Source organism: Cydia pomonella, unplaced genomic scaffold (assembly GCF_033807575.1).
Source record: "Cydia pomonella isolate Wapato2018A unplaced genomic scaffold, ilCydPomo1 PGA_scaffold_178, whole genome shotgun sequence".
Classification (NCBI taxonomy): Eukaryota; Metazoa; Arthropoda; class Insecta; order Lepidoptera; family Tortricidae; genus Cydia; species Cydia pomonella.
Window position 1 is genome coordinate 136,606 of NW_026907820.1, and position 14,394 is coordinate 150,999.

Genomic DNA, 14,394 nt, shown 5'->3' on the forward strand with positions numbered 1-14,394 from the left:
TATTACTAAATCAATGACTTACCCTTAGATATACTTATATATTGTGTATACTTTGTAACTTTGTATATAAATAGTAGGTATACTTATTCGTGAAATTCCGCCAATATTTTTTCATACAGAGAAACGAGAGGTGACTCAAAGGCAGACACGTCAAAAAACGATGTCTGTCTTGTACGCATAAACCTGATTGTAACAATGGCCATAGACGAAAATATATTTGATTGATTGAGTGAGCCTGAAAATAAAAGCAACGGTAGCGATTTTATAGAAATTGTGTTCATCATATTAACTTTTTAACTAGGTATAGTACAGTAAGAACCATAAGGACATACCTATACAGTAAAGCCTCGCTAATCCGGTGAGCCCTGGGAGCCTAGTCAAGATGCCAATCGTTTGCGACGTAGCGAACGAAACGCTAATGTCTCCGTCGCACTAATATGGAAGGGTGATAAAGAGACATTAGCGTCACGTTTGCTATACGGCGCAAAAGATTGGCATCTTTTCTAGGCCCTTGGCTGCTTAGCCAACGTAGCGTAGTCATCTGTCTCTAACACTCATATTAGTGCGATAGTGACAGTGCGTTTCGTTCGATGCGGAGCGCCAACGATTGGCACGTTGGCTACGCGCCCTGTAATCCGGACGGTCTCGACTCGACGCGGGCGCGCTGCCTTTGATACTCACGAAATTTTGAAATGTATTCCCCGACTAAGAAATGATGAATCAGAAAAATACTTAGCACATTTTTTTACTGCAAATAATTGATTCCCTTAGTTTCATCAAATACCGACTCATAACAGTCATAACAAATCTGTGTGCCTTAGTAGCTCTGTTTTGCGCTAGCCTCTGCCAAGAATGATGCTTAACGTGCCGTGGGTTCAGAGAGCGGAGTTTATGAAAAAACGTACTTACCGGTTTTTAGATAACAATACCGTTGCGAAGAATTTAATTAGTAATCTTGAGGATTTTTTAATTTGGAATTAAACTAATTTGTAACAATTTATGCACATAGGCTAAAATATGAATACCTATTTATTTTTGAGGGAACTCAGTGATTACTTTTTTCTTTATCAAAACTTACAACAAATTAAAATTCAAAAACATGATGTCTGCGGTCCCGAGCACGCACATCCATCTCGCTCACGTTTACGCACAGTTAGATTGAGAGAAGAACACGAAACTACCTATATGGTAACTTACGAGAATTTTCCGGTGAAAAGTCTTAGCTTGGTCTTAGCCCTCGCTCTGGCTGATTCCAGATGAAAAGGTTTTATGATCTAAGTTTGACTACCCGTAGTAAATGGGTGTAGGCCACCTTTGCACGTGGAGAGACGCGGGGCGAGCTTTATAAATATATTTTGCTATGCAGCGATTGATAATAAATTGCTATGTCAATTATAAATATGTAAAGTAAAATGCGAAGTAATAAATAGGTATGTAAAGTAAAAGTTCTAGATTTGTAACTTTTAGATAAAGCAACACATAATAGAAAATACTATATATAATCTGATATTAATAATAAATGGAGTAAAGTGCGGCGCCGAACGGCAGGACGGCACGCCGGGCCGTCGCCGTCCGGAACGCGCATTCTTCCTCGCAGCGAATACCAACGACATTATTATGTGCGATCTCCCATTGTGCCATATATACGATTATATATCCCGATCGACATTCGACTCCGACATACTTGAGACTTCAGAGCACGTCCTGCAGTACCTAACCAAATTATTCATGCGACTAAGTTAAATGAAATATCCCCAGTCTGTATTTTGGAGCAACATGGGAAGTCGGTGGTGGTGCGTTATGTTGCGGAATTTTGCGAAAAGTTTAAAATATGCTTTAAAAACTTTGATTAAGAAACTTATTGGTGTTGACCTTGCCTCTCAGAGTATCAGAGGGGCTACCGCGAACCACGTTCGATATGTAGCCTCACTGTCGCACTTGTAAATTCGTACGTAAGTGTGACAGGGAGGCAACACGTCGAACGTGTTTCGCGGTAGGCTCTCAGATAAGTATTTGAAATTACTTATCTGTATGACTATTGGTAACACTTTATCAAGTTACTTAGTAATTCAATCATCAGTAACAAACAATTAACAGCAGCCGCCACCTTAACCACTTCAAAATCTTAAAATCGTATAGATCCTTAATAAATTTAATAACGTCTTGAATAGGTAGATCAAATATAACATAACGTTTTTTCGTAAGTGGTTATTTTCGTTTTATAGGTAGGTACATGAATTATCATAATCGTAATATCCCTAATAATATACCTTACATTAATTCGACGCTTAAGAACTTAAAGCCGTAATATTTATATATTATATTAAAAAATGGTGTAAGCTAGTTTACCTTTATATTCGCAATTTTTAGCGAGCGTGTGTTTGTAACAGGAGCACGTTCCTAAAACCATTTGGAAAACATTTTCCGCCACTAAGTTATATATTCAGATGATCGACGTGATCTTCGTTTAAACAATTTAGCTGCTCCTTTCCTAATCGAGTTGTGTGGGAAACGCCGCTACCCCTAGGCACAAAACACATGGACTAATGCATCGTTGAGAACCGCGGCGTTTATTATCTACGATACTTAAAATTTTAATAATATGACATTATTAATTTCTGACGTTTCGAGGACGGAGTTGTCCCGATTAAGTCCCGTTTCTATAATTTAATAATATCATATTAAAAAAAAAAATTTTTTTAATAATATGAACTTTATTCGACGTTACTTGTAGTGCATCTGCTGGTGGAGCGAAAAAGTCGTCTGATATGTGCTCAGCTAGTTATATCTAATATATCTATACTATAAGGCCAGGTACACTCATACACTGCAGGGTTGCCAACATTTTTTGGGTGAGGTATAAGTATTTTGCAAAATTACACATTTAAAATATAAAAGTGAAATGTACTGTGAAAGAGAGGGTTTTAAATAAGCGAAAAATATGCTCAATTAGGTGCGTAACACACATTGGTCTAGCTATATATTTTATGTGTGGCCAAGGAAATCCAGACCCGATAGACGATCATCTCAAAAATATCATACACATTAGGAATTGAAATCATGTGAGACGCGCCTAAGTATACTGTCATCGTAGTGTTTTTGTGTACTACAGTACTATTTCTTCAAAGCTGGCAACACTAGGTCAAAATCAGGGCGGCTACCGGGAAAATCGAAATTCGTCAATTGCGGGCATTTTTCTCTGTCACTCTGATTACGTCTTACGAAGAGTAAAAGAGAAAGATCCACGTCAAGCCATTTCCGTCAGTAGAAAAAAGCGGCAAATTTAAAAAATGTAGGCGTGAAGCGTTATCGCCCCATAGAAAATTTGAATTTTGTGCCTTCTACTGACGAAGTTATTTGACAGACTATATATTATATAGTCTGATTACTTATATATAAATCAGTAAAAAAAGTTAGATCGAATTCGGCTCAAATTTTTGAGTTCGAAATCGGCGCATCGTGTTTGTTGCTCCATTATTTTATGCCAGTGTTTGCTAATGTGGAGCTGTGACCAGTAACATCGATCGTATGTCACCAATAAGAAACAAGCTAACCAACTGCACGGCAATCATGATCGAAGTTGAGTTTATGCTTACGCTTCAATGTAGCTGGCACATAGTCGATAAATCAACAATAAACTATTTCTCTATTTTTATATGTAACCTTTAAGACGGAAGTAGCACGTAATCGTCCATTAAAAAAGAGAAAAACGTATTTTTTCCATCTCTAAATATTATCCATTATCCGTGATTTTTGAGTATGTTATTGACACAATGAAAAACTAGTTTTATAGGTTTTCCTTTTTTCAAAATTTGCAATACAGAAAAATTAAAGCGAAACCTATGAATCTAGAATATATTATGATGAAGCGAACGACAGATCGACACCAAAATCAAAGTGGTTTGTTAAGATTTAGTTAGTGGAAAACGTTTTCTCCCGAAATGGAATTTAAAAAATAAAAAAAAACGATTGCGCACCGCTCTGCGGCGTGTGGCAACACACAGCTCCGTGTGTTATGTTCCGTATTCCACCGCAATTATTGAGCTCGGGACAAATTCACTTACGGCTTGACGCTTGCCGTCCTAATAAACATACGTAAGAGTAATAACTATTCTGCTCAATTTGTAGCCAATTTGCCTTTTTAACCGTACCAGCTTGTAATTTAACGCATTAAAAAGTGCAAATGCAGCAGATCTATATCGACTTATTAACTAATATTTTCCAACGTCTGAAAGTTATATAATGAGTATGAAGTAGGTAAGTAAAATTGCAGTTGATTTCATTAATATCATAATTATGATTTTTTGATTTTATTTATCTCGGAAATTAAACTAAAATTAGGCCTAAAAAAAACAACAAAAATAAATTATGATTAGTATAGTAAGAGCATGCAAAAGTTATAATGAGAAGTACTCTGATATTGATATATTTAATTCTACCTTACCTAAGTTTGTTTCTGCAATTAAGAACATAAATAAATAAATAACAGTAATAATAATAAAAAATTGGCAATATTAAATCTAATGATTTGTATTCTCTAAGATAATGAGCTGCATGTAAATTAAGTATAAGCAAGGTATAGCGTCTTTATTTTCTGTTGTTAAAGTTTAATAATCTTACCTAAACCTACTTTACAAATTCATAGAAGTTAAACCAAATTGTATAAGTCTGGTTTGAGCAACAAAGAATGTTATTATTCTATAAGTGGAAACTGTTATGGTTTGTGTGTATTCTATATTTGTTTAAACATATGTATTATTTTGCGCTGTTTGTTTCCCAATAATAAATAAAATAAAAAAATTTAAATGCAAACTCGGCTGCCCTACGCAGAAATCAAGTATCTGTGTTTTGTCAAATTTTACAGTAGAGCGAAAAAACTATTTTTTTAGACTTTTCTTGATTACATGTTTACTAGTTAAATGATAGCATTTAAAATAGCCGTGTTTTATTATGCAAGATATCATTAATAGTGTACTATAATTTTTTTTTCAAAATTATGAGGACAATCATTTTAAAATGCAAAAACAGGTTTCTGCCTTGAATGCCATAAGATAATTTTAAAGCTTTTCTACAAAAAAACAAGTATCTGTATATATTTTAGTGCTTTGGTAGGCTTCTTTTTGATAAGTTTATATGTCAAGCATGTTTTATACTACATTTTAGATGCCTATAATGTAGTGTATGTCATGCTTGTGTAAAATATATTATTTCAATATTAATGCAGAATGGCAACGCCAATGCGCTGGGCGAGGTATGGCCCAGCCGTCCGGTCACCCGTTGTGTCTATTAGACGCTTGGCCAATGCCTTAAATATACCGTGTGCGCCTTGACCCCACGCCCCAAGCGTCTCCACTTCAAACGGCTCAAACATGCAGCCGGTGTAATTTGCGCCGCTTGAGATGCTCAGCCGCATCGGCAGCAGCGCCAGCCCTAGCTGAGGTCCCTGGAAGATGGGACAGCGCGAGGGTATCCACGGACGTGGCATCCCAGACGACGGGTCGACCCAGCCTCCAGGGAACCAGGAACCAATTATTATTAACATGGTTAATCAAAAAATATCCGATCGAAAATATGCTGTACTAAAATAATAAAGTAGGTATACGCTTCGGGATATTACTATATAGGATTTTAAGTACCTAATTTTTATAATAAAATAAAGATCTTTTCACCACACTAACTGGTAAAGGCCCTCTTGATTGTTCAAAAACTAATGAGAAAGTGGCATTTTATCCACATGTTGAGTTGTTTCCTTATACTCGTATTAGCTGGTAATTGACTTTTAAATTATGATTTTTAATGATATTTTTTTATTCTGTTCATTTCGATTTGATTTGGTTTGATTCTTTTTGGAATTTGAATTAATTTCATAGTTAGTAATTTCCTCTTTTTGGAGTCGTTGGTGTGGTGAAAAATTTCGTGTTTCACTCGGTGGCAAAGTTTGTTTAACCCCCGTGCCTTAAAACCCTCGCAACGCTCGTGGATTTTCGCGACGCTCGTGGGTCAATTTTGGAATATTTCGCTTGCTCGGGTATCAATATAAGCACGAGCGGATAAACAAAAACTTTGCCCCCTTGTAAAACAAATAACTATTTTTTAATAAGGTACCTACCTAAACAATTAAACTCCCTTAATAGTCAAAAATCCATTATTCCCCTACCTAAACAGATTTTACGGTAAATTAGAACGTTACCACAAGACAAGATACATTATTGTAACATTATTTAAAAACTTATAAATCTTTACAAATCGTTTACATAAACTAGAATACTTATGAATAAAATTCGTGAAGTTTCGATAGCCTAATCATAAATTCACCAACTTCGTATTCCGAAAATATTCGTAGAATAATAGGGTTCGACAGATCTCTAATAAAAGACTCGTCTCAGCGGAAGAGATAATAGCCTTGTTGAAATCTAATTTCTCGTAACCATAACGGGGCACTCGAGACCGATGAGCCATCAGCCACAGGCGCCGCTCACATCATTCCTTAATTGAGCTTCTTGGAGCCAGCTGAAAAACTTCCGTCTCAAGACGCTGCGATATCCAATTCCTCTAAAATATTTATAGGTTCGTGGTATGGGTGTTTATTAGGTCCGTATTCCATTAACTGGGTTGGTTAAACGTGATATTTATGTAGGTTTGTATTTACTCGTCATAGTTCCCGGTTCAGTACCTAATGTAAGCGTTTTTTATTGACTTTAAATAAAATGAGGTTCCTTGTTACTTTTATGAAGGTTTCTCGTTCTTCATATTTACATTTGGGAATGCCCATTGTTATTAGATGATGGTGATATCCTGGAGAAATCGAGGTAACTCTTTAAAAAATACAGGCGCCTCTGACTGAAGGGATTTGGGAGTTCTCAGCGTTTGCACTCGAATAGCGCCATTTAGTTAATTGAAACTCTCCTGACGAAGGCCATGAAATTATGGCATTTGAAAAGTTTTGTAAATTCGGGTATTTTTTATTGTTGTTTGATCTTAGTAAGTTATGCATATTTTCAACTTACAAGTAAAACATTATAATTATAACAACATAAGTACGTAATTTAAACTCTCTCTAATTTAAACTTTATGTTTCTGAAATTTCTGGCCTAAGGCTATACAAATTTATTGAACACAAATCTACCTATTCTAAGAAAGCAATTCATTACGATTCTTCATTGTCCTTATCTTGCGCAAAAGCATAGGGACCTTCGTTGCACTCCGGGCCGTCACAGGAGAAGTTATCGAATTCACAATAATCGCCCATTACCATCTGGAAACAAATCATATTATTATTGTGACGGCAATTTTTTCAAGTACTTAATTATTACCTATATACCTAAGTAGTCAGTTGTTTGGTAGAAAATCACTGTTTTGTGCAAGGCAGTTTACTCAATGTTTGAATGTTGAGGAAGTTTACAGTAAGTACCTACCTAAATACGTAATTACGTAATATCTATACAATAACTAAAATAGTCATAGTTAAGTACCTTGGTGGAATTTTCATAGGTTTCGCAGATGCACCGGCCGCACACACACGCGCCGCGGCCGCTGCATGGCGGCGTTGTGTCTTCGTCCGCCCCTTCTGGGAAGCAGTTCTGTTCTTGGGCTTCATCTGTTTCTTGCTTGCAACTACAAATTGCGTTTTCTTGCAGACTGACTGAGAACAAAGAGTTGTGTGTAAATTGTATGTACTTATCCATTAATATTATTTTCATTTCTCATGCTTTGATGCAATGGATTTGTTATACAATTTCCATTCTGATATTTAACTCCCCATTCCACAAATAACGATACTTTTGCCTAAATGGTTAATTATCTTCGACTTTAATACAGACCAAAATACAACCGGAATACACTGAATCACAACCAGAATAGTGGATTGTTAACCAAGGGATGAAAGGCACCCATTTCTGCCGAGGTAGTCTGGTGCTCAATCGCAGTGAGAGCGCTAATAGTCCGAGGTCCGAGGATGAAATGATGCCTATCACCCGAGTTAAACACTCTACTTTTTATTTCAAATACGAGGAATGTAAAATATATGTGTTTTTTTGGTATGACTAAATATAGTTTTTCTTGAGGGTACTTTCAATTAACCATGTAGGTAAAAGTATCGTTATTATGGAATGGGGACTTAAATATCAGAATGGAAATTGTATAACAAATCCATTTAAAACCAAATTTCAATTGATTCTCCTCTTCTTCTCCCTCGCGTTGTGCTACCAGCCTGGGGTCCGTTTGACAATTAATCCCAAGATTTGGCATAGGCGCTAGTTTTTAAATTTCAATTACTAATCGTAAAAAAATAATAAAAATCTACTTGGAGAGTAAAATGCTCTAGTGTAGAAACATTTCACTTTCTGCACACTTTAGAACAACAATGACCCTTTTCAGAGCATGAGAAATGAAAAATCATATTCCAGCAGAACTTTAACCCCCTTATTCATAAACGTGTACTAAAGTTACGATGCCGCTAATAGTCGTGTGTCCCTCTCCGACGTATCGGTATGATGGAAAGGGACAAACGATTATTAGCGGCATCGTAACTTTAGTACACGTTTATAAATGAGGGGGTAAAAGTCTAGGCTAGCTGAAGTACAAGTTGCAGATAATTTTGACCCCCTGACTTTGTATTGGGGTTGGGTTTCTCTACCACACCCCTAGGCGTGTATGGATTCCCTGTGTACCTAAGTCTGGTTTGCGGTTATGGCTAAGTATATCCGAAACCATAAGCTTCTTTTAAAATTCTATTCTAGTAAATAAAAGAAAACTTTAGGAAGGCATAAATATTATAAATAATAATAAATTAATATTAGACATTCTTACACAAAAATGTACTAAGCTCCACAGTAAGCTCAAGAAGGCTTGTGTTGTGGGTACTCAGATAACGATAAATATAATGTATTTATAAATACATAGAAAACACCCATGACTAAGGAACTATCCGTGCTCATCACACGAATAAATACCCTTACCGGGATTCAAACCCAAGACCATCAGCTTCATAGGCAGGGTGACTACCCACTAGGCGAATCCAGTCGTCAAATAGATTTAATAATGAGTCACATTGGTACCTACATCCGTAATCCGTATATTCATTTGTCTCGCTGCATTTTTCTGGCTCTAACTCCTTTGAGAAACACTTTTCCTCTTTTTGGCACCAAGAGCAATGTACCAAGCGTAAACAACTTACACACGTTTTTTTTATTTTACACACTTCTCTTTGGTCGATTCCTGTGATGGTTCTGGCACTACTATCGGCACTTTCTATTATGCATAGACTCACGAGCAACACGGTGGTAGTAAAAATGTGCATCGTTGAAGGGAATTAGATTTATATTTAAATTAAGTTAACTTATGGTCTCTAACACAGCTTGATAACTGCTTGCTTAGCCGTGACTTGCTCGTTGTAATGATATCGCAATGATAACCTTTATTCTTCATTGCGCAAATAAATCTGTGCCACAGCGTAGGTACGAGGGCGTGAACCAAAAACAAATTATAAGTACATCATTAATATCGTACAAGTATTTTATGTACTTAATTTGTAGATGCATAAGCTATAGGAACACTACAAAAAATAGGAAAATTTCTCAAAAAACTCCCAGACAAAATGTGAATAGTAGTGTGCGTAATGTGACCTATCTGATATTTTCCATGTGAAAAATTTCGCAATTTAGGAAACTTTTCATTGACACATGAGTATAGGTATGGTGTAGGTTTACGCATGTAGGTACATTGTAGGTACATATATAAATTGTCTTGTAATCCTTCGCACGCTCAGTTTTCAACGAGAGCAATCGCTCCAAACAACGGCTTTGAAGCCTTGCATAGTTAAGAGTCCCCGACAAGCTCGGCCAAAGTTCACTTTCCCATACAAACGGAGTTTCGTTCTCATTTTACAACTACGTATTGGATTATAATGAAACTTTGCACATACAATGAGATGAGGTATATCTAGTCCAGTAGGGCTAAGATGGTCGGCTCTTTATCATTTGTCGCCATGGCTGTCACGTTCTAACAAGTATGTAAGCGCGAAAGTGACGGGCATACTGACAAGTGATAAAAATGGAACCATGATGCCACCGCTGTAATTAGTTTATATAGGTGATATAGGTCCAACTTATAAAACAAACGAAATAGAGCAAAGACGAGTTTTGTATGAAAAACTTAAATTCGCTGTATTTCTTTCACTATGGTATCTGAAGCTACATACCTAAACTAATTACAGGACTAAGATATATAGCCAAAAAGGCCCTGAAAGCAAGCGATGAAGATCAGGCAAACCGACAGAACGATGGGTTGACGTGATCAGACGGACAGACGGAGACAACTGGAGGAGGCCTTCAGACTAAGAGAGGGGGGGGGGGGATAAATAAGTACCTTCAGTGATCATTTATTTATTGAGAAAATAGCCATTAATCAATGCATGCAAAACTGTGTACTACAATTTTTAAAGGAATTAAAACTCTTTTTATTTTATTGTAACTACACAGTTTCAGAGCAATTTAGCTAGTCATTTTAAACTGAGAGAGTAAGAACCGAGCTTGCTAGGGACCCTTAACGAATCTTTATTTAAATTTGGGTCCAATGAATAATAATTTATTATGATTAATGGCCATTACGGATTTTTAAATACAATTTTGTTTGTTTTACCTTAACCCTCGAGTTTGCATGTTGACTTGCTGTTTATTACTTTCATAAAGGTAGCCAATGCAGGTAATGTTTACTGTGTAAATAACTGAACCGGGTGTAATTATGAAGTACATCATCATCATAATCAACGCTCGTCGTAGTTGTCACCGTACAATATTACCCGGTCGTTATAAGCGGAGTCGTAATAAATGGTTGTAGTTTCATAGGTTGTTTGCACAGTTTTGCGAGTCTCTACTGTTTTACTTACATACATAATCAACGTAACATATTATTAATTAATTAAAAATTGGTGTGGGACGCAACGTGTGTCGACACCTTTGCACAGTCCTACATTCAGGGGACCCGCATTCGGGCTGGCGTTGCCGCTGACCAGGCTCAAGTACTCAAGCGCCGCAAATACTCGACGTTGCTCGACGACTATGAGTTTGCGGCGCTCGTGGTTGAGACTTTGGGTCCCTGGTCAGCCGACATGAAAATATTCATGGGAGCACTGTCGGTGCGGCTGGTCGACACAACAGGGGACCCCAGGGGGCCCACCGCGAAAACAGAAATTCGCAAATTGCGGGGATCTTTCTCTTTTACTCTCACTAAAACGTAATTAGAGTGACAGAGAAAAATGCCCGCAATTGACGAATTTCGATTTTCCCGGTAGCCGCCCTGGGCTGGCGCGTACCTCTCTCAACGTATTTCCCTTGCGATACCGACCTGTTAGAAGGGGTATTCTCGTTGTAATTGGTTCTTTAATTTTGTAATATTATCTTTTTAGTATAGTTAGTCAATATATATTGTTTAAGAGCTTTATTATTCCCATTTATAAATAAAGATCATTACTATAACTCACTTCACTTGAGTGAACATTTGCAAGCACAGGCAAAGAGCATATAATCACTACGTTCTACGTTCTGGGCACAGGCATACATTGTCACCCAAGTGTTTTCAGTAGGCAACTTTAGTGCTTTTTAAAATTATTTTTTTTTTGGTTCGAGCCTGATATTTTCAGGCAGACTATTTAAAAAATACGGCAACCTTTTTCTTAATGTTCTGTCTCCATAATAATTGGTAACGCGGGGTATTACATATTTTGGCACAGCCACTGATACCAGATTACCAGTGGTATAGGGTTCCGTACCCAAAGAGTCAAATGGGACCCTATGACTGAGACTCAGCTGTCCTAAATAGCAATCGCCGTTGTAGGTGGAGGTTTTTTATACGTACTTTCTTACTAAGTCCCGGTATCTCGTTGCTATTTATAACTTTTCGTTAAGTTCGCGGACGGCTGGACCGATTTGGCTAATTTTGTTATTGGAAGATTTCTAGGTCCAGGGAAGGTTTGAACGGTGAAAAATTATGGAAAGAATGCGAGGAAAATAGTAAAAACAATAATCCTATTTTCTCAAACTTGTAATGAAATGTTGACATGACTTACTTCAAATTAGGCCCGGAAATACTACATATCAGGTGCGATGAGTGAAGATGATATGTAAAGGAATTTCATACCGCCTTACACACCTAGGCCTGTAAGGCAACCTTCTTTTGTTTTTAAAAGTCAAATTATGGCACATCTTGGCATTCAACCATAAAAAACCTATAAGCAAAATTCTGCCATTATGTTTGTTTTCTTTTTTTTGTCTTTTTTGTGTTTTTTTTTTATGTTTTGTGTTTGATAAATAGTATTTCAGGGATTCAAAGGGGAACAAAAATTCATTATTTTTGCGCTACGACGCACGGTTTAGGAGATACAGCCCCATAAAGTTTTTTTTTCAGTCATGCAGAAATCTTTATAGGGCTGTATCTCCTAAACCGTGCGTCGTAGCGTAAAAATAATCAAATTTTCGTTCCCCTCCTAGTAACCCGAAAGTAATGATAACAATCATCATCATCATCATCCTATTTTTTTTCATTGCAAGTTTGAGAAAAGCACTATACAAATCTCGGCGAGAAACGGGGTTGCCTCACTACGCTCCTTTCCCGTCCTCTATAGTAATGTATTATTCCCATACAAACTGTTCCTATGACGACGTGTTCAATACGAATTTCTGCATGTTTGCTCTGATCAAGATGAAAATCGATATCTGAGAATCCTAGAGGACCTTTATAATAAATATGAGGTAAAAATTAAACAAACGCCCGCCATCTTGGATTTCTGCATTTTGGCTCTGATCGAGATGAAAATCGATATCTAAAGATACGAGCGACCCTTCATTATGATTCTGAGATCAAATTTGGCAAAAACGCCCGACATCTTAAATTTCTCCGTGTTCGCTTTTATATGATCAATGATGAATGAAAATGGAGGGCGCTTTTACCAAATATCTTGATCGGATGAAAAATTCTAAAATTCAACCCGCGGCTTTTTTTTTAATTTTGATCGCATATTCGTAAATAAAAGGCCTCTCGGATCCTCAGATATCGATTTTCATCTTGATCAGAGTAAAATACAAAATTCCAAATGCCAGTTTTATTTTTCCAATTGTGACCTATCAAATTTACATCTGACATATTTCTGTGCCACCTAACTAAACGTCGCAGGTGACCTGTAAGATGAACGACACAATGTATTAATTGGTTCGAAGGTTTAATTGCCTTTAAACACGTGCGATAAACGAACAAATAATAAGCCTTTAAAATAAAATAATAAATTATCATACAAAAATATTGCATTTAAAACTAGTCTATATTGCATGAAACCGTCTACCTAGAGCTGGTTCCCATTGACGCTACAGCCAATCACAGCGCCTCATTTTAAAATAGACCAATCGTAGTTCGGGTGGTTTTTAATTGGCTAAAATCATGATCATGATCAAGTGAAGTTTCGTCGAAGAAAACAAGACCTGAACTTTGACGAGTTACAATTGGTCCGTTATTAGTATGGCGTGTTTTAATAGTGGGGCCACTTTTACGCTGATATTTTGTTTGACATTAGTCTTGTATGTTTTTTTCGTTCGCTGTGGTATATATTTTCACAGGTGAACCACAATCATTCAATTTTACGATAAAAATACAAGACGATAATTGTCAAACTCATTAGGGTGACCATGATGTCGGACGATGTGAATCAGTTTTACACAATTCTCATTAAGTACTTAAGTAAATTTATCTAATTAGGTATGTCTATATTTTGGCATGATTCAATTGGTGGAATGATAGCTATTACAGAATAATTAATTCATGGTGGCAGTCCGGTATGCCTATCAGTAACAGCTTTTAGGACGACTAAATTAAGTAAGATTTTTGGACCAAAGGGGATGAGTTTAATACACAAAATATTTATAATGATTAACATTGTAACATTGTAATCCAAGATCCCTTTAATCACTCTTGCCTTCGTTCAACAATAACTATGACCCAGTAGGATTAAATATCTGCTTCGCTTTATGATTTAGTTAATTGATTTGTTGATAGACATACTTTAGCATTATTGTAATTGAGGCTTGGGTAGTATGAGAGAAATATCGTCATCCTTACCTTAACAAAGTTGGACTCGATTTGAATCTTTCTCCGACGCCTGCGGCCATCACGGACCACGCTCTACGCCTGACCTGTTTAAATATTGTTAAAATTGATTCCAGATGAATCACTAAATATTTACCTAATTAATGTACAGTACCTGGGCGACCGAGCTTTGCTCGGTTATAAGTGTTATAACTATTTATTGTAATATGGTGGTGTATAGGTGATAATCTACATAAACTTAAAAAGTAAAATGTGAACTAACAATTATTATTATTTACAATCGATTTTAACCTTACAGCACTT

At 36.5% G+C, this 14,394-nt stretch overlaps 1 protein-coding gene across 1 annotated transcript; it reads right to left on the reverse strand.

Moving 5' to 3' along the window:
* Positions 1–4,277: 4,277 nt before the first annotated feature.
* On the reverse strand, positions 4,278–9,441 carry LOC133533537 (integrin beta-1-like). The gene is made up of 3 exons (XM_061872517.1): positions 9,061–9,441; positions 7,473–7,642; positions 4,278–7,255 (listed from the first exon to the last, which is right to left on the reverse strand). The coding sequence occupies exons 1-3, from the start codon at positions 9,296–9,298 to the stop codon at positions 7,148–7,150; spliced, it is 516 nt and encodes a 171-aa protein (XP_061728501.1). The 5' UTR covers positions 9,299–9,441; the 3' UTR covers positions 4,278–7,147.
* Positions 9,442–14,394: the final 4,953 nt, after the last annotated feature.

Coding starts and splice junctions, on each gene's coding strand:
- LOC133533537 (XM_061872517.1), bottom strand. CDS start 9,298: ATGCACATTTTTACTACCACCGTGTTGCTCGTGAGTCTATGCATAATA. Junction 7,643..9,060: donor TGAATATACGGATTACGGAT/GTAGGTACCAAT, acceptor CTTTGTTCTCAG/TCAGTCTGCAAGAAAACGCA. Junction 7,256..7,472: donor CCTATGAAAATTCCACCAAG/GTACTTAACTAT, acceptor ATTTGTTTCCAG/ATGGTAATGGGCGATTATTG.